This window comes from Embiotoca jacksoni, unplaced genomic scaffold, assembly GCF_022577435.1.
Source record: "Embiotoca jacksoni isolate LCO1_2020_lvr unplaced genomic scaffold, fEmbJac1.0.p SCAF_14, whole genome shotgun sequence".
NCBI lineage: Eukaryota > Metazoa > Chordata > Actinopteri > Embiotocidae > Embiotoca > Embiotoca jacksoni.
The window spans coordinates 10,930,255-10,953,391 of NW_027185274.1; the positions used below are offsets into that span (position 1 = coordinate 10,930,255).

At 45.9% G+C, this 23,137-nt stretch overlaps 1 protein-coding gene across 1 annotated transcript in view; it reads left to right on the top strand.

Moving 5' to 3' along the window:
- The first annotated feature begins 112 nt into the window (after positions 1-112).
- Positions 113-23,137, top strand: part of LOC138197246 (rho guanine nucleotide exchange factor 17-like) — a 69,327-nt gene continuing 46,302 nt past the window's right edge. The window contains exon 1 of the mRNA XM_069147929.1: positions 113-6,073. Within this exon, the coding sequence (XP_069004030.1) occupies positions 758-6,073 (5,316 nt within the window). The 5' untranslated portion in view covers positions 113-757. The remainder of the gene's footprint in view (positions 6,074-23,137) is intronic.

The following is a 23,137-nucleotide window of genomic DNA, read 5'->3' on the forward strand; positions in this document are numbered from 1 at the left end:
CTGTCTTTTTTTTTCGCAAGGGAAAGAGCTATAATTACACGGGAGTAATTCCGCAGTATCTCCCCTCTCCCATCAAAAAAGAAAAAGCTTTTCCTCTCAATCCCCGAGGGGGCTATGACAGCCCCTACACCCCCTCCTCCTCCCCTAAGTCCCGCCCACCCCCCCACCCCCACTGCCCTATCTCAGGCATTAACATGCAAAAAAAAAACACACAACACAAGTCACGGAAAAGCAAATCATGCCAAAATAAGGAATCCAACAAACAGTTTGGGAATTAGCAGGGAGTGATGCGTTGGGCCCGTGCAGGCGCGCTGACCTGGCGATGGAGACACGTTTTAGAAAAAGTAACGGATGACAATGGAAAAGTTGTGTTTGTGAGGAGTTTGGGAACGTTTTGCCCCCTACCACCACCACCCCCCCCCCCCCCCCCCCAAAAAAAAAAAAAACTTCCTTCTTGCACGGATGCGGTTTCGGGAATCGACAACATGTAAGTTTTGATAAGGAGGGCAGCTACTTGCTCACCGCAGTTTCTCTCTTATTTTACCTCAGTTGCAGAGCAGTTTGAAGCTTTGCCAACAATTTAAAAAAAAAAAAAAAAAAGAAAAAAAAAAAAGAAGAAAGTTTGCCGTTGGGCTTTTCTTGCCGTAAGGCTGCAAGGGGGAAAAAAAATGGACCACAACTCAAACAAGTGCTTGGATGTGTAAGAGCCGTGGAGTCGACATGTGTGCGTGAACTGTAACAAAGAGAGACATGAACAATGGCAGAAAGAGAGAGGAAGAACGCGGCCGTGTATCGCAGCGTCTCTTACAAAAAGTTGGGGTCTTGGGGCGCCAGCAGGATTGAAGACCAGCAGCGCAAATCGGAGCATTTGGAGGCAGCTGGCGTCGCCCTTCCCCCGGAGCCCAGCAAAGTAGAACAGCCCTTGGCGACGCGTAATGTCAGTGTGTCAAGAAAAGTTTCCAAAATCTCTGCCACCACCACCGCCGCCGCCGCCACCGCCGGCCTCCCGACCGCAGAGCCAAAGAGAGGCTCCTCCACTCCTCTCTCCTCTATTTCTCCATCCATCCGCCAGCTTACTGAGAAGTTCAGCAGCGGCTCCGCCAGGACTCGCAGAGCCTCACCGGCAGACGCTGCAGCAGTGACGCGGGGGAGCAGCACTCTTCCCCGGGCCCGAGGAAGCTCCAGGAGAGACAGGTCTCCGTCTACTAACTCTTTTCACGAGGACAGCGGTGGCGGATATTTCCAGGATAGCGACACCGCTGCCGCGGAGTGTCTTTCAGACAACAAAGTGCAGAAGTTTCACTCCGGCACCGACTCTGTGTCAGGCTCGGACTCCGAGAGGAAAAGCGACAAGCGGATTTTTACACGTTTTTCAACCGACAGCGGCAGCAACTCTGGTAAGAGAGATTACTCGCAGATCAATGCACGTCCCTCTGATCTCGGGAAGAGTTTGACTACAGACGAGGAGGAGGATGTTAGTAGTAGAGGGGCTCCTCCACCCTGTAAATCTCACAGAAGTTATCTCCCCACACACCACGGTGACTTTATTCCCCCGAACTCGGACAAGTGGCCCAGTGTTACCAAAATTAGACAACTTTTTGACGAGAGACAAAGCAAAGCCTCGCAGCAGCAGCAGCAGCAAAGGACTGACCCGTGTGAGAATGTAAAAGCAGCTGGCAGAGGCCCTCTCCATGAGCTCAGCGCCATTGAGATTAATGAGAGAGGTGACAAATTGTCACCTTGCAGCTCTGCTATTGAAGCCAGTAGCCTGTTTTTGCACGACACATGCATAGGTGGAGAACAAAGCAGAGAATGCCGTGGTGCTAGAGAGACTGTTTGTTTTGGTATGGACTTTTATTCCAAAGCTGACCACCATCAGTACTCAAACGATGAGGAGGCGGCAGACGTAGAGACACCCAGTCAAGATAACAAAGTGTCTGGCAGTAGCAGTCGTAGTCGGTCTGGGGGTAGTCGGATTAACTCGTCTCCATACAGATCTCATAGTCCCAGCACTGAGGCAGAGGCAGCCAGCAAGACCCCCAGGACTACAGGATTGACATCTGACCCCAACCCTGACCTTCAACCTCCTGCTACTTCGTCTCGGAGTCGATCTGGGAGCCGAGACACCTCCTCCTGCTCCTCCTCTCTTCAGCAGCCGACAGCCAGGGAGAGAAGGGATAGACAGGGGGTCGGGCTGCCCAGGGATAGTTTACATTCCTCGCATAGCTCCTCCAGAGCACCAGCCCCCACCTCCTTCCCCCCCTCCCCTGCTCCAGCTCCAGATAAAGCCATTACCTCCTCCTCCTCTACTGTAGCTCCCTCCACTGAACCAAGAGCCCCAGCAAGGGTTGTTTCTCCCCTCAGCTCCCGCTGGAGGTTTAGCTCTGGAGACGAAGAGGAGGGGCACAACAGGAGAAGAAGAGGGGGAGGTTGGAGTGCTCCCTCTGGCCCCTCTCCTTCCATCTCCTGCAGAGGAGGAGAGAGGGGTGCCACAGAGCGAGGAGGCAGCCATTTATCCCGCATTAAAAATGGCTGGTGGGGGGCTAAGGGCATTGGCAGGTCTTCAGGCAGTGAGGAGGACAGTCCTGGTTCATTAGGCCCCCACTGTCGGGAGGCAGTCCGCCGCCGCTCGCTGAGAAAGAAGAAGAAGGTCGGCGGGGCCGCTCTGGCAACGGGCCGTGATGATTACAACGATCATGACGGCGAATCAGAAGACAGTGACAGTGACCCGGCCTTGACCATGGAGCGCTTAGAGAGGCACCACCAGCAAAACCCAGGAGGAGACTTTGCGGGGACAGCACCTCGAAGTCACCCGGCAAGAGAGCCCAGCCGTCACAGTAACAGAGCCAGGGTGCAGCAGTGGGAGCGCATCTCCTCCCACGCCACGTCCACGACGCTTCCTGGCGTGTCGCGAGTGTCGAAGGTCAACATACCTCCATTTGTTTCCAGTCCCGGCGAGTCGCGCTGCAGCAGCCGATACTCGAGCACCGAGACGCTGAAAGAGGAGGACCAGGCGAGCTGCGCCGGCCGTGCAGCAAATGTGTTTTTTAATGCTGGCGGAGCAGAAGGTAGCACCGGCAGGGCAGCGTCCTCATCCATGCTGAGTAAAACCTACCATGGCAATTTTACCATGTACCGCTCCCCAAGCTTCAGCCACGGGGATAACTTCTGCCACGGCCCCGCGCGCGCGCGCCCAAAGATTGTGCCGACAGCAACCCCCTCACCCGGTGTACTTACCAGAGAAGGTGTGGGATCTTCAGGGGTCAGAAGTGTTGAGACATTAAGGAAAACAGCAGAAGGGGGCATGGTAAATGATAAAAACCAGATATCCATGTCCAACCCTGATATCGCCTCAGAAACTATGACACTCTTGAGCTTTCTCAAGTCCGACCTGTCAGAGCTCAAGGTCCGGAAAACAAGTGGAGGGGACCGATCCGGGGCTGCGGAGGGGTCGCCGGTGTGCCGGACGGGCTCGGGGACTCGCGGCGGGACTCTTCTACCTTCTGGTCGTCGCCCGTCACTGAAAGACCTAACTGCCACTCTGCGGCGGGCGAAGTCCTTCACTTATTCAGACAAACCTACAACAGCCGTGAGGTGCTGCTTGACGGGCGGCACCACAAACAGGAGCTCCTCCGAGCAGCGGCTTGACTTGGATGGCGAGCGGGCCGGAGGGAGGGTGTTGCTGTCGGACAGGGAAGTGGAAAGCGATGGCGGGGATTTCAGGGTTGGGAGGGGACAAAGAACGAGGGATTACGGATTCGACGACGATGATGAAGTGATGCCAGCTCCTTTGCAGGAGAGGTACGTGCAGGAAGCCCGGCAGGTCATTCGAGATATCTGCCAGATGAGTACGAGGGAGGATGATGATGATGATGAGGATGATGTCGATTTAAGAAGAGCTGACGATAAACTGGGGGATGAGCGCTTACCGGTCGAGAAAACGAATAAGGAGAAGGAGAAAGCGAGAGGGAGCGTCGAGGCTGAAGCAAGGATAGATCAAGAGGCTGAGCTTGAGAACACAAAAGACGGGGATAAACATGAGAGGGAGAGAGAGATCGGGGAGAGGGAGAGGAGCGAGAGGGATGGACAAAGTATGCAGTTGGAGAAGCTAAACAGCAGGGGCACAGAGTACTGGGAGAAGTCAAGGAGACAAAGCAGAGAGCCAGAGAGAGCCTTGCTGAAGGGGGATTCGGAGGAAAGCATGTTCTACGACCGCTCTGTGGACGAACTTTCAGGCCACGAGTCGAGTTTGACAGATGAAGGCATTGTGACGGAGCCAGAGACGGGCCCCGGTGACCTCTCGGAGAGGTCGTTCCTGGGCTCAGCGGGGGTTAATTTAGGGCCAAGAATAGCTCGAGATGTGCTCGGGCAGCCCGTCACTGTATGGAAGCAGTCGGCTCTCCACGAGGTGGGAGGCTTGAAGCAGGAGGGAGAAAAGATGACGGAGAACAGCTTGAGTTGCACAAATTGTTTGAATGAAGCCGGCGCACCTCGCTCCTTGCCTCTTCCTGCCTGTATGGCTGAGAGCGACAGCCTCATCGTGGAGCTGAGCTCGACTGCTGGTATCAACAACTCTGCCGCTGAGGGGATCCACGCCAACAGTGCTGTGTTGCAGGGGATGGCAGCGGCCATCGCCGGAGGAGGAGGAGGAGGATGTGAAGCGCCTGCAACTCCGAGTGCAGTCCGTCGAAGGCGCAAGTTCTCCCCTTCTGGTAACAACAACACCGGCTCGGATTCCAGCAATGGCAGTAATGCAGAGTCGACGATGGCAGCCGTAGGAAATGGGGAGTCCACAGTTTACCGCTCTCTCAGTGACCCCATGCCTCAGCGCCGCTGTTCTGTGTCAGAAGAAGGGAACAGCAATTTTTCTTCGGTAGATAGCAACCTGTTAGGATCCCTGTCTGTCAAAGGAGGAGGAGGAGGGGGAGGAGGAGGAGGAGGAGGAGCTCCAGAGATGTCCGCCGCTGCCACACTGTCAGAATACAAGGGCAGTGTAGCCAGTGACTTGTCGGTATACAGTGACGGCGGACTCCGCGATGACTACAGCGGGGTGATCAGGAACATCGTAGCAGAGCCGGGTGCAATGGACAGACTGATGACGGATGACCACAGCAATGGCAAAGCCCCCAAGAAGAAGTCATTCAGCGACCCCAGTCGCCGTAGCGATGCCCCTCTTCTTTCCCAGAATGACCCTCAGTTCAAAGGTCAGACTAGCAGCTCTCAACCAATCAGTGAGCCGGATCAACCTGGCCAGATTCCACCTTCCAGCAGCGAGCCAATCCTGAGCGAGCAGAGAGAGGAGCTGTGGGAACCAGAAGCTAAGCCTAAACACACATTGCCGACACAGCTGCATCACCATGCAAACAGCAGTAATAAAGTCAAGATGGCTCGTTCCCAGTCAGAAGGCACCCCTCACTCTGATCACCGTGAAGATGAAGAGGATGATGTAATAGACCAAGGGGAAGAGGAAGAGGTGCAGAGGTTTAACTTTGACCTCAAGCTAGCTGAGGTTCTGTCCCCGAGAATGATTCGCCGGCCCACTAGAAAGCGTCCAAACAGGCTGGCGTTTATCCCTCACGAGGACCCGTTTGAGCCCTCGGAGCTGGTTTCAGAGGAGCAGGAGGATCAGAGCAGCCAAACCAAGCTCGCCTCTCCTCCTCCCCCAACGCAACCGCCATCCAAAACTATACCCAAACACGTCCGCCATGCCAGTGAACCCACCGCCTTCATCCCCATCTCCCCACCTCCACAACTCCAGCCCCTGAAGGAGGCAGACCGCCACGCTGGTCGGCCCACTGCCGAACCTCCAACCTCGAGTAAGCCTCCAGGAGATGAAGCCCCGTCTCTGGAGGACGTGACACAGAAATATATTCTTGAACTGAGCACCTCTGAGCGGGACACTGAGGTCACGGGGCCTCTTCCAGCGGCCAGGGATGGAGCTCCAAGCTCAGGGTCAGTTTCAGAGGGGCCCGGCGAGACCAGCGCCAGTGGACTTACAGAAGCTGGACCTCAGAAGAAGGGTACAGAGGAGACCGCGTCCGTTCCTTCTCCACAGAGGACCAAGCCCAGAGTGGTGAGTTCACATTTTTTTTTTTTTTTTTTTTTTTTTTTTTTTTTACTGTCTGTACCGGTGCGTGTTTTGTTGTTGCATGACGTCTACGAGTTCGGATGATTCAGCTTCACGTGGTTGTTTGCTTCACTAAACTCTTACATGTCTCTGCGTCATTGTTAGCTGCTACAGAAAAGAAGCTTTTACAGCATGAACACCACACCCAGTACGACACACATTTGGACTTTGTACGTTGTGCAGTTAGAGGTTTCTTTGTTGCGTAAAGAAGAAAGTAACGTGACGTATACATAATATAGTGTAATGTTGAAAAACAGTTGTAATACAATATGTCTTGAAACAGCCCATCGTGTTGTCGGATGCTGTTGGCTTGCTCTTATGGTTTCGCAGCTCCACCCGATGCACTTGTGTATCAGTGCTTTTATGAAGTGCTGCGAACCAGGACTGGTGCGGTTTAGTTTCCGAATGCTTTTGCGAGCAGGGCTACGATACGCAGGCCATTAAAGGCTGAGCAGTTTTAAACAAACACAAGAGGATGTTATTAGTTTGATTAAACAAATCTCAGACAAAGGGCATTAAGGTATGGGCCGAGGCCCGCTGCAGTTGTTTCATTCAGTATCGATTGTCTCTGCCAGATTTACAACTCTTAAGATTCATCGAGAGGGGATACAATAAACATTTCACCCAAACACAGGCTCTCTGTGTGTGTGTGTGTGTGTGTGTGTGTGTGTGTGTGTGTGTGCATATCTTACTAATACTAAGTGATAGGGCTGTGACAATGTACAGAACACTGCACAGACTATAAATAAATCCGAATCAGAAATACTTTATTAATCCCCACAGAAAAATTGTGACGCGACGCTCACTCTCGTCTGCTCCAGGACAGAAAGAACAAAACTATCTTAAGAACAAACAAGATAATAAATGCACTAAATACACATTCACTTAGCGTGTATAACATACACCATAGATTTAAAAAAGACAAATTGTGAATGTGTGCATGCTTTTTTTTTTTTAGACAACCACTGGGTGAACCAACTTTTATATTAACTTACAGCATATAAGACACCTCACTTAGCATCGCGTCATAGCTGCAGAAGCAGCATCCAGGGCTTCTGCTTCATTATGTCACGGCTGTTGTTTGATTGCAGTGGCTGTTCTGCAGCCCTGCGCTCACTGTGATCGGTACGGAGGCCAAACGGCGCCTGTGGTTGCTGTTGATTTGTCACTGTGTGTGTGTTTCGATAATATGAACCTTGTATTTTTTTTATTCGCCAAAAACAAACAATTAACTTGTTTCGTCTGTCGCTCCATTACTCTGGCATCCTTTTGACAAAGCTGCTTTGCTGCTCACTAATATTGTTTACATCTATCGCTCTGTTCCTCATTAGTTGTTGATTGTTCAACTCTCACGCCCATTGTCCGTCCCTCGTTGCCCTAGTGACAGCAGCAGTAGCTGGCGAGTGAGCTCACTAAGCAGGAAATGGGTTTAGGGAAATGGGAAGTTGTTGTGGTAACTGAAGGGTTTGATGATATCCAGCACTGCCGGCTGGCGTGTGTGTGTGTACGGGCGCGTCATTGTGTTGAGTGTGTGACTTGCATGTGTGTGTGTGTGTGTGTGTGTGTGTGTGTGTGTGTGTGTGTGTGTGTGTGTGTGTGTATTATAAACTTGCCTCCTCTCTCTTCCTCTTGCTGTGTATGTGTGAGCCTGTGCACATTGTTAGTCTGGAATATATCAATGCCTTGTTCAGACGTTTGGAGCCCAGACTTTTGCCAACAGACTGTGTTTAGAGCAGCGCCCTGCAGCTCGGGGTGCATTGTGACTGCCTGTGGGATTTGGACTGAATGTAAAAGCAACTGTGCCAAACTAAAATGGACCACAGACAAGTTTTGAGAGTAAAGGGGGGAGGGAGGGTGGAGAAGACGGTGTGAGAGACTAGGCGCTTGTTTCCTTTTCTGGAAACATGGAGTACGGCTCATTTCACCCACGGTGCAGTTTTCTGACTTCAAACCCTCCCATTAATTTCACCTTTACTTTGCTTCTCAATTAATTTTCTTCTGTTTTCCTCTGTGCCTTTTTTAAATTTTAAATTTTTTTTTTTTTTATCTTCTCGAATCCCCCCCGTCGCCTCCCCTCATCCGGATGTTTTAACAGTCAAAGTCTGTTCTTTGCATGTCTTTAATGCTCCATCAGTATGTTTAATTTTTACTTCATACTTTCATCTCTATTTGTGTCTTTTATACTAATTCCCCAACGTTCCTGCTCATGTTGTTATCTCATTCTTCCCTTTGCTGTCTCTCAGTGTGTCTCTGGAACATTGCAGTGAAGTGAGGTCATAACGTTTGTCTTGTTGTAAGCCAGCGAAGCCAAATGTCAGGTAGACCGAGAGAAAGAAAAGACAGACTTAAAAAAAAAAAAAAAAAAAAAAAAGGAGAGTTGAAAGGAAGCTCGCTGGCTAAAAAAACCCAGTTCCAGATCAAAATAGAAGAGAGCTGAAGAATGAAACCATGTCGGAGAGAGAGGGGCAGTGAGGGAAGGAGAGGTAGAAAAAGGCTGATCCATAGTAGAACAAGAGGAAGGTCAAATATACCTAAATGTACAACAACATTATCGTTTCCTTAGAGTTTATGTAAATGTATGTGTTCCTCAACTTGGGACTGACCTTGAACAAAATGCTTAATGATATTCACTAGGACTCGTGTAAGACATCAATTGTATGATAAATATATGAGGTACGTATTGAACATATGGCGTTATCGCCCCAACTCGAACAAAGCTCCAAGGAAACAAAACGGACGATCGTCTCCGTTCATCTTTTTGTGCACTGATTTGTCAAGTGTGTGTTCAATAGGTAACCACAGTTTGCCCAGTCGGTGTAAAATGAACACTTCTCATGTACAGAACAGCATCTTCGCAGCAGCTGAACAGGCAGTTTCACGCAAATAGTGCTGTACAGTAGCACTGAAACACGTGTCTGTCGTTCTGCTGAAAAGGTCAAATAAGGTACACGCATTGTTTATTCCTCCGTGAGGCATAATGATTCTTCTTGATTTGTGTGTGTGTGTGTGTGTGTGTGTGTGTGTGTGTGTGTGTGTGTGTGTGTGTGTGTGTGTGTGTGTATATTTGCCCTACCGTTTAAGTCGTTTTCCCTTAAGCAGGCAGCAGGAATGTGGCCCATCTTCCCTTCTACTCTTGTTGCATAAGTCTTCAACTTGAGGTCTAAAAGCACAGTGTTTATAACTCCAGATTTATGACTGACTTTGTTTTATCAGGCCACCCACATGGAATCGAATACTTTCCCTTGGCCCGATCTTTTTTATCTTACTCCCATTGCTGCAGTCCCCGGTCCTCCGCTGATGCAGTCGTATTACAGAGGAAGAGTGAAGGTGAAGATGCACAAGTGTCGGAGCAGCAAACTGGTCTGCTGTTGGCTTAAAGATTTCACATCAAGTGATACTAAACCACTAAAACCATCTTTTAGTTTTGACTCTAAAAGCCTTCACACTGAATATCAAAAATGTTCACACTCTGCATACTGGCAGCGATGCAAATTTGCGACAGTTGCAACACGTAAAAAAAAAAAAAAAAAAAAAAAAAAAAAGGTTGGAATAGATTCAAAAGGAACTTTTTTTTTGTCGTGTAATATTTGCATTGTGTGAAAGTACTCGTGACAGAAAACAACAGCTCAAAAAACATACACTGACATGTGAATTCATTGCCTTTTCTGACACTCTTTCGCTCTGTTACGCAGTCAAAAACAGGACTGTGGTTTTAAATGCGGCATCTAACCTTTTATTCTGCGATCAATTGAGAGGAAGCAACTGTCTTTGAAAGCAGACTTAAAAGTAAAGTCAAAGGACACGTCACAAACAGACATGGAGGATATTGCGTGGGCTCAAGGGGTTGTTTTTTTTAACACGCAAAGGTCAGCAGAGGTTAAGTGAGGTGTTAAAAGTGAGGGCTGCTGAGAGGATAAAAAACAGTAACGCAGGGATGAAAGCATGAGGGTACGGTTTGTTCTGGTGGAGTGACCTAAAGACTCAGCAGATGAGAGGGATGACTCAGAAATTCAAAAGGCTGCACTGCGGATGTCTGTGGCATCAACGACATGGAGGGTGTCCCTGGTGATAGACATTTTGACTTTTGACCTTTTGAGGGTGGAGGCTGAAAACTGTCTGTAAAAGCTTATGAAGCTTATGAAGGATCATCTGTGTCGATCTTCGCTGTTGAGTTGTTTGAATGTAACAATAATTTCACATTAAAAAAAAGGCAAAAATAACTTCTGGTCTTAGCTGGTTCCCCAATGTTTGCTTTGGTGTTTGTTCTTATGGAGTTAAAGTCCTAGGAGTGCGGATAATCACGGAGGGAAAACACCCCATGAGTGAAAGATATGACTGATATCACTAAAATGGAAATGTATTCCTGTGGATGTAGCCTTGGTTACTTTTGCAACACAGCCGGGGTAGTTGTTTACTTCAGTTTCCAGTTTTTGTGCCAAGTTAAGCTGCCTGTTGACTGTAGCTTCATACTTGACATACATACATGACAGCAAGAAAGAAATGATGTGTATTTTCAAGCTATTCCTTTAATGCTGAGCATCACTTCTTATTTTAAGTGGGATTAAACGCGTCCAATCTCGACTTTGATTTTAAGAATTTAAATGTTGTCCATTCTTAGCTTCCAATGGAAACACTCAAAGAGGTTAAAATCCTCGGATTAGCAAGTGTATGAATAACCAAGATGCTCGTGAGAAATAAAAACACAAACTCAGCTAACATGTAGTGTCACTCCAAACAAATCCCAACATGAGGCTCCATCTGGTTTCTCACAGTGGGGAAAACAAAACATCTGTGGGAAAACAGATCTGGATGTCCTTGCTCTCGGTTTGTGACAGTTACGATACGCTTTGAAAATCTTTTAGGATTATGATTTTTAACATATTCACTGCATTGTAAAGTCCTGACAGTTCAAACAGGAACATGTGGCTCTTTGTTTTTTGTTTTTTTTCTGTCTTCTTTTCCTCTTTGTTCCCACTCGCTCTCCTCCTGACTGTCTCTTTCTAGCTCTCTCCTCTCTCAGTTTCTGCGGATCCACCCAGTGTAATTACAGAGCAGTTTGCTTATGTAAGGAAAGCCTCCTCTGAAACAGCACTTTCTAACAGAGTTGCTCTTTCAGCTTTATTTTGTGTGCACATGCAGATTTCTACGTGCTACAGTGTGTATTAGTGTGTATGTGGCGTTAATAACAGGTACCAGTTTCACCTGGTTGTTACACCACTTTGATGGTTTAACAACTGTCTGTTAAAGGTTGTTTGTGTGTTTGCTCTATATATATATGTATTTGGCATTTCTTTGGCTGGGTATGAATCATGCCATGTAAGGCTTCCCTGTAGTTTTCTGCCTGAGTCATACATCTGCAGTCCATGTGGCCACTAAGATGTCCAACATGAGGATAACGGTCTTCAGTTTGCTGATGATTTACCTAATGCGGGGCTGTACTGCTGGCTGCCATGTGCTCAAGTGGAATCACCTAAGGTCAATGTTACAGCTGGCGGTAATGGATTTCTCCAAAAAATGAAACAATATTATTAAAAAAGCAACTGTAAAAATATCAAAATAAATTCCTGACATGCTGCAAAAATCCATTCCAGATACACAGAAATCAACTCGCTGGTCCTTCTGGTACAGCAGAACGCACAGATTACATCCATTAGTTTTGCCTTTTAGGATTTAATTTCAACAGTCCGGTGGGACTACTACAAGAACGGCAAAGAGAGTTCTTAAAAATTGAAACTCCTTTTTCACCAGCGAGCTACACAAACTTAAAGTGTTTGTGTTGCTGGTTTTCTTCTGTCTACTTTTCAGTCACTGCTGCACAACACATCTCTCTCTGATGGTGCAAAATTGTGATAAGTGTGTCAGAAATCCTCGGTTTTGCTGATGATTATAGGCTAAACCACGAGAACTGCACTGTGCGTTGTGAAAGTGTGAATTAAGTGTGCCTTAAACTGCAATACCACCGAGAGCCACTGGAGGTTGGCTCCAAAAAGGCTCTGGCTCCATAGACTCCCGTTCAACGTCTCTCATTAATTGCAAAGTCAGTAAATCTTTTCCTTGAGTCATTATGGTCTCATTTGCTAAAGTGACTCCTTCTTATGAGTTTTCTTGTGGTCTATTTGAAAGTAATCCCGTCATTAATGAGATATTACACCTCAAAAAGCTTTATGTTCAGGGGGGGGGGGGGGGTGTCTATGATTGACAGGCCCGTGGTGCAAACAGTCAGGTTTCTGCTATTGGTGGGCAAGGTATTGGTGGGCGGGACTTTGCTCCTCCCCAGCTCGTCCGAATATGGCTCACTTCTGGATACAAAATAACAAGATGGTGACAGCCAAAATGCCAAACTCTAAGCTTCAGAACGGCAGTTCACCAGCCGATGGGGGACGTCATGGTTAAGTGGCGCTTGGTGTGAACGAGGGAGTGATTTTGGACACAGAAGTAAAGAAGAGAAACCACTCAGTCTAGCTTTTGACCTTCATTGCCCAACGACAATTCATTATCAAAGCTCACTTTGACTCCTCGTTAGCTGGTTACCGTGTGACACACACTGCTGTGCATATAGTTGATCAGTCTGGGAATTCACTGAAATGTGCTTACAGCATTTTTATCATGGGGGGGAAAAATACACTATTAGACAAAGCAGTTTTTGATACCCGTAAAAGATTAACACTGGCCAAATGCCATGGAGACATACAAGAGTGTGTGGACGGCTTACAGTTAAATATGTATGCATGTATGTATTAGTATGGCTTTGTCAATGTGCATATGTTTCCATGAACTTGACTGATTCTTGCGTCTTCCTCAGTCACTCACACAATAGTACAACTGTGTCCCTCGTGCAACGTGTAGCATAGTTTACAGCGTGGTCGGACACAGGCGCGTGCGCGCACACACACACGGACACAGGCGCGCGCGCGCACACACACACACACACACACACACACACACACACACACACACACACACACTTGTACACAGGGTCCAGGCCTCGGTCTAACTGTGGGCTGACTCGGCCGTCCAGTCCTATTCTCTCACTTGTCTTTTGTCACCCAGTGAAACATGACAATAGAAACAGTAAAAACAGTCTTCGTCCCTTCTCTGCTTCTGTCCTTATCTTCCTCTCACCCTGTCCTTCGTCTGCCTTATGGCATCAGTCCGCCGGTTTGGATCATGCTCTAGCTGCCAGTTGAGAAACACTCGTGAAAATGGGAACGGGAGACGCTGGAAGTGTCGGAGTGCTGTTCCAGAGTGGCTGCTGGGATCCCGGATTAAGGCGCAGGGAGAGGAGGAAGATGATTGGAAAAGAAAGACGGGAGCGGCGGCGAAGGCCAACGATGCCTCACAGGTGGTGTTGGTCGTCTGTGTTTTGTGTTTGTGTGGGATTCAGTTTGACCCTTGTTGAACCCAAAGTCTTCAGCCAAGCTTTTCTTTATGTTTTTCCTGAAGCACCGCTGGATTTAGTCGAGTCGTGGTATTCTCTGTAAACAGTGAATTACGTCAAACACTCAGTTATTATTTTTGAAGTACGTAAGTTTAATGTTATGTACATAGTATGTGTCTGTGTGTTTGGGTGTGTGTATATGTGTGCACTTTGTAGGCTGCTGAAAGAGGTTATACGTGTCTTGTAAGTTTAGCTCCACGCTGCTGTCATGGTATTAGCTCATCAGTGACATCGCCCCTATCGTAGGTATTTCATCCTCGTGCACCCTAATGGTGTTATGGCATCATCCACAGCATGTGTTCATAGGACCAGCAGATGACTGGTACAATAACTTTGGTGAAAGTACAATATTCATATCTAACTTTGATATCTTTCTTGATTTGACCCCTGAACTGTTTGATTTCAAATTGGACGAGTAAAAACAAGTTCAGTGATAGTGATGATATACCAATCTCATGAAAGATTTTACCAGTTGTCGTAAACTTGTTGTGTCTGGCAGGTTGTTGTTGAATTTCTCCACAGAAGGTGGTTCCACTTTAGGAGAAAAAGTTAAGCAGTAAATATAGTAACTTTGGTATAAATTGCTTTGTCAGTATTAGTGGTAACAGCTGCCATGCTTGAGCAAAATAAGATAAGAGCAACACTTTCCAAGCAGCAGCGCATTGCCAGGAAAATCCAAATCGGTGAGTTCATGCAGGCAAAATAGGTGTTTTGTGATCAAAGTAATGTGACACACCGGCTTTGATCACTTCATTTGAACCGACTGGTCTGAGCATGTGCACGGCCTCGGTCACTGCCCTGCAGTACACCTTCACTTGGAGCCTATTGGCCTGTAATAGCACACGGTCACTCATCTTGATTTGCTGCGTGTTTCTGCATTGTGTCTTCGTTAACATCGTATTCTGTGGGTATTCTTTTCATCCTGGGATCATTTCCAACACTTTGAGGTTAGACTTAGAGAGCTTGTAAAGTCTTTTTTTCATTGCTGCACAAGCTGAGAGTTTTAATGCTCCGACTGCATCCTTTTTTTATCCTCAAGAGTCAACCTCGCAGTCTGCTAAATCCACAGTCGGGATGTTGGGGTGGAGGTTTAAGCAGCTGAACACAGCATTTTTTTTTCTTGGTGCTGGAGTTCAACAACTTTTCCAATTTTAGAAAATGTATTGAACATAAATGGAACTCATGGAAGTCACTATTTTAAGTTGACTCCAGCAGTATATGTATTTGTGACTCACATAATAACTGTCCATTTTTGTTGTTGTTGTTTAGGTTATATAATACAAATCCCTGATGAACACTATTTTTCTTTCTAGTCTTAATTGATCTGTGTTTGAACTGCCCCTCTTCTCTGCTCCCTCATAGGTAAGCGGTGAGAGGCTTGATTTTTCTGGTCGCTGCCAACCTTTGTACTTAAGTAAAACATTTTGTCCCAAGATGAGTTTTCACAAAGCTGTGAGTCAGCCTGAAAATATGTTGACCTTACCTCAGCCGAGAAAACGTGGTCGTGCGTGTACTGGAGTGTGAATGGGAGAGAGACAGAAGGAAACAGAAGCATGGGGGTAGTGTGTGAGTGTGCGAGAGTCCGTGCGTGCGTGTTTCAACAGCTTTAATGCCAAATAATATTTTAGAAAGATGAAGGAGGCTGGTCGCTGCCCCTCTCTTCCCTTCGGTCTCTTGTCTTTTTTTTTTTTTTTTTCCTGAGTCTCTCGTCCTCTCGTCTCACAGTTTGTCTCTTCCCTTCACTTCTTGCTTCTTTGTAATGTCTTGCTATTTGATAAAGATCTAGATGTCTGGGCTACTGCCAAGTCTTTATTACAGCAAGCTCATACAAACACAGAAGTATCAGCAACCACTTCAGACTTTTGCCTGCCTTGTGACCTTCAAGGGAAGCAATGTCTGCTTATAACACCCGGTCATAGTGAATTCAACCAATGACAGATTTATTTCATTTAGATTATTAATCATTACTTATTGTTACAGGGCAGATGAGATTAAAGCAGAAAAATCCAAAAAAAAGTAAGAAAAACACATGTACTTCTGGGTTTGTGACCCCCCTGGGTGGTCCTGAACCGCAGGTTGGGAACCACTGGTCTAAGTAATCCACACCTCTTATGTAATTGAACGGGAGGCAGAGAAAAAAAAGGAGGGATTAATCAGTGTGTGAGAGAGAAGAAGAGTAAATGAACTAAATCAGTGAGTGAGCCAATTTGTTTCAAGCGATAAGTAACCATTCGATTTCACAGTCAGTCACAGCGCCATATATATCGGTTCCCCACATTTATCTGCTGTTGCTCTGTATTGTTTGCATGTGGTGAAGAGAAAACCACTGTGACGATGGACAAAGTCTTGATGGATTCTTAATATCTATGTATCTAATATCTATGTGTCTCTTGTGATTAACACGGCATGTTGAAGAGAGCTTGTGATCTCTAATCGACATCCTACAAGACAGTGGTTCCCATTCTGGTAGCTGTGAGATAAGGAATAGTCTTAGATTTTGGGAATGATGATTATTGGCTTCTTTGTTGGGAGTTTACTGTGAAGATCAACGCGGCTCTTATCTCTGTCTGTTGAATATGAAGTTCAGCTTTAGCTTCCAGTTGCTCAGCTCACCATAAAGACTTGAAACAGCGAACCAGGCTGTGGTCAGAGGTAACAAAACCTGCCTCCCAGGCTGCCTCCCAGCCTCTTTACAGGAACAGTGCAGGAATTTCCAAGAGTTTTGTTGTCACTGAAGTTGCCAGGCAACCAGAAAAGACTTCAGGAAGTCACTGCACCTGGTAAAGAAATAGCGCAGCACATAACAACCAGTACGGTCCCGTGTTTTGAGTGCTCTCAGCCTGTGAGGAGGGGGGTCATGGGTAGACGTGGTGTCAGGGAACTGCTGCTATACGAGGTGCTCTCCTCGGCTGATTACTAGTGTACTTCATTACATTTTGAAATCAATAATCCTGCAAGTTTATTTATCAGAGTCACCACTAACAGTGAGGGAGAAGAATCATCTCTGTTATGATTTGGGACTTCATTCTGGCATGAATACTGTTGTTGAATTAAAATACTTGAACCAGAACCAACAGTATCAAAACGTTTCCAGTGATACCAGGCACAGTCACTGCTTTTGTAACTGATCTAGTTGGAGCGTCATGTCCAAACTGAAACGGGCAAACTTTTTCCAAGAATTTGTGTTCCCAAACCTTGCCAGCAAACCCACTGAATTATTAGGTTGTAGTCCTGTGTGTGTGTGTGTGTGTGTGTGTGTGTGTGTGTGTGTGTGTGTGTGTGTGTGTGTGTCTAACATTCATCTTGCTGTGTAGATTTTGCCAAATATAACAGCAGTAATCGCCATGATAATGGTTAATGATGATGACTGCCATTTATCTGCAGATTGGAGGAATGTGTGTGTGTGTGTGTGTGTGTGTGTGTGTGTGTGCGTGTGCACGCGCTCTTCAAGGTATGTTTGAAGGGTTCACACAAAGCCCCCCCATCACCCAGTGACAGCCAGGGGGTTGTGGGTAATCGGGTCCGTTTTTCCTGAAACAATGTAGTCCTTCTTCACCCCTCAATGGGCTTCTTATTTTTAGCGAGGCCTCGACATTTTTCCTCGCTTCAAACATTTTATTCACCAGTTGGCATTTCAGCTGTGTGGTTCTGAAATGTTATTGTGAAGGGAGGACAGACATTATGGAAGGTTCACACAATGTTCGACACAAATGCCATTCACATTAAACATCGCTGGAAAGCCTGGTTTCCTGAAAAATGTCAGGCCACGACTAAACCTTGGTGACTAATCTCCGGTGTAATAAACACAGCAGGTTTTTGGCCATGTAGGGACGTAAATAACAAACAAGCCTGTAGTACAATTTGGTGTCCAGACCCATTTGACCCATTTTCTGAAACGAGAGCAAAGTCCAGTGCATCTATTACGCGCTCATTACAGCAGTCTTTGTGATTTTGTTGCACTTTTTTTTTCTGCCCGTCGTGCCGTTGTTATCTAACTCTCACTGAAGAGTTACAAGGTTGTGAATGAAGGTTGAGCAGACAAAACGTCCACAGTAAGAAAACACCAAGATCCTAAAAATAGTTAATAACCTGACCGTGAATAACAAAAACATTTCTCCAGAAAAGTGTGGCGGGAAATTAGACTCAAAATTGGGCAAACATACAGTATGTATGACGTAATCTACAATTGAAAAAATAAGATTTACATTATTCAGTGTGACAAGCTGGAATGATGCTCGTGTAAAAGCAGATGTTAATGTCTATGCAGATTTACCCAGAGAGGGGTGTTATTGGCAACCGTAGGTCACAGTGGCTTGTGGAGGAGCTGGCTGGCCGGCCCATTCGACTGCTTCAAACACCATACCAACATGTTGTAAAGAATCTCCAGCTGCGTGCGACCTGAAACTTCAGGCTTCAGTTAACATCTAATTGAGAGAGATTGTTGTTTTAGCCGAATCTATTTAGTAGCAAGTACTGTATGTGTCCTGCGGGCGTCGTTTGATGTTAACACAGAAGCTACCGTAAAGGTTGCAGGAGCAGATAGTCATGCAGGACAAAACATATGCCAAGATTGACTTCCAGCAGCCTGAATAGCTGTGTTGTTCTCATCCAAGCCTTCTTCGTGGCCATTTTTCTGACCTATTCCTAGAAACGTAGCTCATATTTGTACGTTTTATTGCATCCGAGGTGTCTAATAATGTAAATTACCACCATTCAGGTTAATGTGAAAGAAAAGACGTAATTGCCTTTCAGTTGAAGACTGTTATTATCCTTTTAAGTTCAGCCTGTGATCTCTGTGGCAGCTCGTCACAGTCCACTTTCTAATAAAGCCAAACTGTCATGAAGATTATAATCAGCTCTGCCCGCCTTCATTCAAACTTATGAAAAAACATATTCTTTATATTTGAATAACATGTGGTATTGGCTTTTAATTTGGAAAATGTGCGCAGAGGTGAAAACAACATGGATCCTGCCTTTTAAGGAGCTATTTCTTCTGTGTTATCCTTCTTGCAGGAACCATAATTGTCTTCATTGAGAGGGCAGGGCAGGAAGTGGGTTTGGGGGAGGCATTTTTTGACCATCGTACACACACACACACACACACACACACACACACACACACACACACACACACACACACACACACACACACACACACACACACACACACACACACCCTGCAGTTTTGTTGTGTTTTTCAGAGGAAAAAGACAGCAGGGGAACTTTTTTGAGCAGCTAACACTGTTTTGAGGACAGGCAGTCATGGAGCTGTGGACTTATTATTTTGGCTTGAGAAAGATGATGGTTGGCCCCTATGTGTACGCTTCGTCGCCCGTGGCAACCATGTGTGTGTGGGGCTAGTGTGTGTGTGTGTGTGTGTGTGTGTGTGTGTGTGTGTGTGTGTGTGTGTATGTTGCCGTAGGAATGTGGTGACATCAGAGGGGCTTGTGTTTCGGTTTGCGGGAATAGCAGAAGACGGAGAAAGGGAGAGGAAGAAGTTTGGGAACAATAAGACAAAGTCTCCTGCAGCTTTCTGTTCACCCCATCAGTCTGTCTCGTCACTATACATTTGTCTCCCACCTTTAGCCACTGAAGTCATCGTGTCTGCCTGTGTCTTGTGCTTTCTTTCTGACTCTGTCGTTCTCTTTCTGCCTCTCGCTCACCTCTCTCGCTCTATTTTTATCTCCTCTCCCACTGAGCTCACATCTGGATCTTATTGACAGCCTGAACAGCCCTTCAGCCATAAAAGAGTCTCCGGACTCTGTGTGTGTGTGTGTGTGTGTGTGTGTGTGTGTGTGTGTGTGTGTGTGTGTGTGTGTGTGTGTGTGTGTGGAGGAGGGGGGGGGCATGTCCTTTGTGCATTACTTGCAAAGCATGGCAGACCTAAATATAAACACTGCTCGATTTAAAAGAAGATTTCACCAAACCACAGACTGGTTCGCAAATATTTGACCAACATTCATCAGCAGTTCAATTTCTCTCAAACCTCTGAACGATTCTTAAGTTGTGATCATTTCACTGCCTGAAGTGTTATGGTAGCCTTGTCTTTGATGCCTCCAGTACCTCTGCGTAATCTCATAATATTTGTGCTCCAATAAACACAAGGTGAACGCTCTGTCATGCATCTGAGTAAAGTACAAATACTGTACACCTAAAGAAAACCTTTCACCTCTCCTTTGGGATCAAAATACTTACAGAGCGACTGGAACACAATATGAACCGGCTGCACACAAATTCGGCGACGTCATATTAAAGGATGCGCTGTTTGTTATCTTCCTGTCTTTTGAAGTGTGTATTGGTGTGTAAAATTGTGTCGTTATTACTTCAACTTTATTGTATCGGTCTATGAAATCCAATCTCACTAAAAGGAATTACGGCTGTCGTGTAGAGGCTCACGGTGCATCATAAATCTGTCAACCACCTCAGATGCTGAGCTCTGAAAAAACTCCACTCATTGCCGTCTTGAGTGGAGCAGCCTCCGGGGTCGACACCAGACCTTTTAACCTCATTTCTCACCTCTGTGGCAGCTAAACACTGCGCGTTTTAACCCAACAGAGAGTTAACAGCTAGTTACATGACAGCTCCTTATCATCCTATTGGTAGGCTGCACCCTGGTTTAAAAAAAAAGAAAAAGAAAGTTTGTTGACTGTGGAGGAAGGGGTCTGGCTGAGGACAAGGTGTCACGCTGTCTCCTTCATTGTGTACTGGTGAGCCGGGAGATTATTTGAGCCGGCTGTCGGTGATAAAGGGTCGATATGGGCGAGCCAAATACCAAAATAAATCGGCGATCGGGCTCGAGGCCCAAGGTGACGCTGCTGATGAATGACAACGATCGTAGGAAGTGGAAGACAAAAAGCATGGACGAGGCCCGCTGTAAATCATTTTAAACGCGCGTCAGTCTGCTGCCTTTATCAGTCTCTCTGTTTCTTCAGCATCTCTCCACGCAGCTCGGTGTCGGCGGCGGTTAATGAGATACACGGACCCGCGTTTGTTTTTGTTTGTGGGCTACGACATAAAGAAGTGGGACTTGGCTTGTGTTTTCCGCAGTTGAGGAGCTGATGTTTGGGTTGGATGCGTGCGCGTGCACGTGCGTGTGCGTGCGTGTGTGTGCGTGCGCGTGCGCGTGCGCTCTATTAATAGTGAGAGCAATGGTACAGGCCTGGGAATGTTGTCCTCTCTGGAAAAACAAAGCGTGTCTTTCCTCCCTCCGTTTCTCTTCCTCTTCATGTGAGACAGCAGCGATATGATGGGCAGGGAAAGAACGGAGAAGTGGAGAGAGAGACGGCATTGAGAGAAAACGAGAGAAGGGAGGAGGGTTGGAGAATTACCGTTGTTTGATTCTGTCGCATCGCTTGTTTTGATTCCCTCTCTCATCTTCGGTGTTGAGATTTCACCGTTAAAAGCGTCATGGAAAGCTTTAATCCATTCAAGGACACTCTTGATCACAGAAAAGTGTCACGTCAACTTTTGCTCTTTACTTTCTACTTCCACCTGCTCAAATGTGCCTCCAGTGTTAGATGTTCGTGTTAGGTATTGTTTTTGTGTAGCTATTGTGTTGTTACTAAAGAGACTAATTTTAGAACGGGGCTGAAGTTCTGCCTCATTAGTTTTCTTTTTTTAATGTGGTTTTTTTTGGGGGGGGCTTAGCAATGCCTGATTTATAGCCGTCAACAATCTGGCTGTCGGATGATCGGATGGATTCCAGACGTCTTTGCAGTCAGAACTCTTCGTACGCTCCAACTTCCCACATGGCTACTGTCAAAAGATCTTGTTATAAACTTTTCCTAATTATCTTTGAAGTCGGTTTTATGAGGCAAAAAAAAAATTAGTTTTGGACTGAGACTGCTGTGATAGTAAAAACTGAATTTTATTTTAAGATGATTAGGTTGTGTTTTTTGCATTTTTTGACCCTCTATGGCTTCATAGCCCCCCCCCCCCCCCCCCCCCCCCACCCGGCTGTTATGAGGCCTTGAGTTCAGATGTTGGCAGTCGCCATCTTGCTAGTTAAGAGCAGTTTGAAGCCAGAAGTGATCCTAATTGCACGAGGTTTATTCGTAGAGTGTTTGCTGAGTGGCCGAATCCTTTGACACTTCATAGAGGAGGACATTGGTAGGCGCGCACACGGTTTACTTGTGGTGCGTTTCTAAGGTTGTGTACCAACTGTGGTGGTAAGTTTATATAAAATTAAGTCAATAATATAACCATGCTACTTTCAGTGGTCATTCTGGATTCCTCATGCAAAGTGTTTTTGTTAGATTTCAGTCAAAAGGCATTCCTGCAAATGTTTCACAATAAAAGCCTTGTGTAAGAAATTAAGTGTTTCTGAATACTGAAACCCTCGAAGGCTTTTAATGTGAAACCTGTAAAGGAATTTGTATTAACATGTAATGGAGTAAATTAACAGGCTAAAACGGTGGGAAATCAAAACGAGGCTTCCAGTTGACATCTTGAATCAATCAATCTTTGTCAATATGACAACTTTGGCCAACTCGTGTGTTTTTATTGTCTCTCTTACATTACATATACTTTGGAGCTGATTACATCTTTTAAGTGCTTAAAAAAAATGAAAATGAATTTCAACTGAATCAGGGAAACTGTGAACATTTTATTTCCTCACATGGAGAAAGAAGGCTGCGTTGTTCTGGTGCGCTCAGGCAGCACTACACTTCTGGTCACAGCCATTCCTCACCTTCTAGTCACACTAAAACATTTCCAAAATTAGCATCCCTTGTTGTATTATGTATCTGTATTGAATTTTTCTTTTTTTTTTTAAATTTAACTTCTAGCGATGGGATGTTGCAACCATTTTAATTTGGTAGCTCATGTTTTTAGTTATGCTGAAAGTGAGATTAAAGCACGTAACATGACACAAGGTTTCTACACGTGTGTAGTGTCGGTCCGGCTGGAGACTCGCTCTCTGTTTGCCCCAGTTGTTTAACGTATTTGGACTCAGAAGTCAAACAGGTCCCACACTTCACTGAAAATTTATGTCGCCATTGGCTGAGGTGTATTTTTAATTGTGCAGTACATTCCTCCTCGTACAGTATGTGTGGATGGATGCGTTGTTTCTGTGTGTGTGCCTGTGTGTTTATACAGACATGCTACCTGGATTCCTGCATTCCAGTCATTTGGGCTCAAGCTCAAACACTCTGGGAAGCAGGCCTGTGCAATATAAGGAGGGAGGGGAAGATGAAAGGAAAATAAAAGAGAGGAAAAGAAAGAATGGGAGGATCCTGGCTTCTTGTGATTCCTTCCATTCTGAGGTAGAGATCCCAGGGGTTATTTTTGTCCCTAATGAGGGGTTGTACCCTTAAAGCAGGCTGATTGTGATGTAATCGTTTTTTTCTTTTTTCTTTTTCCCCCTCGCCTGTTTCCCTTCCTCCTAGTTTCAAGTGTAGTTGCTTTATTTTCTTAAATTACACCTTTACTGACTTTTCTTTTTTTTTTTTTCTCTCAAGGGGCTGAAACCTAAAGTTTATTTTATTTTTTTTTTTTTTTAATTCAAATTTAACCATATATGGAGTTGATTTTTTTTTTTTTTTTTTTTTTTTTAGAAAGTATCTGCATCTTTT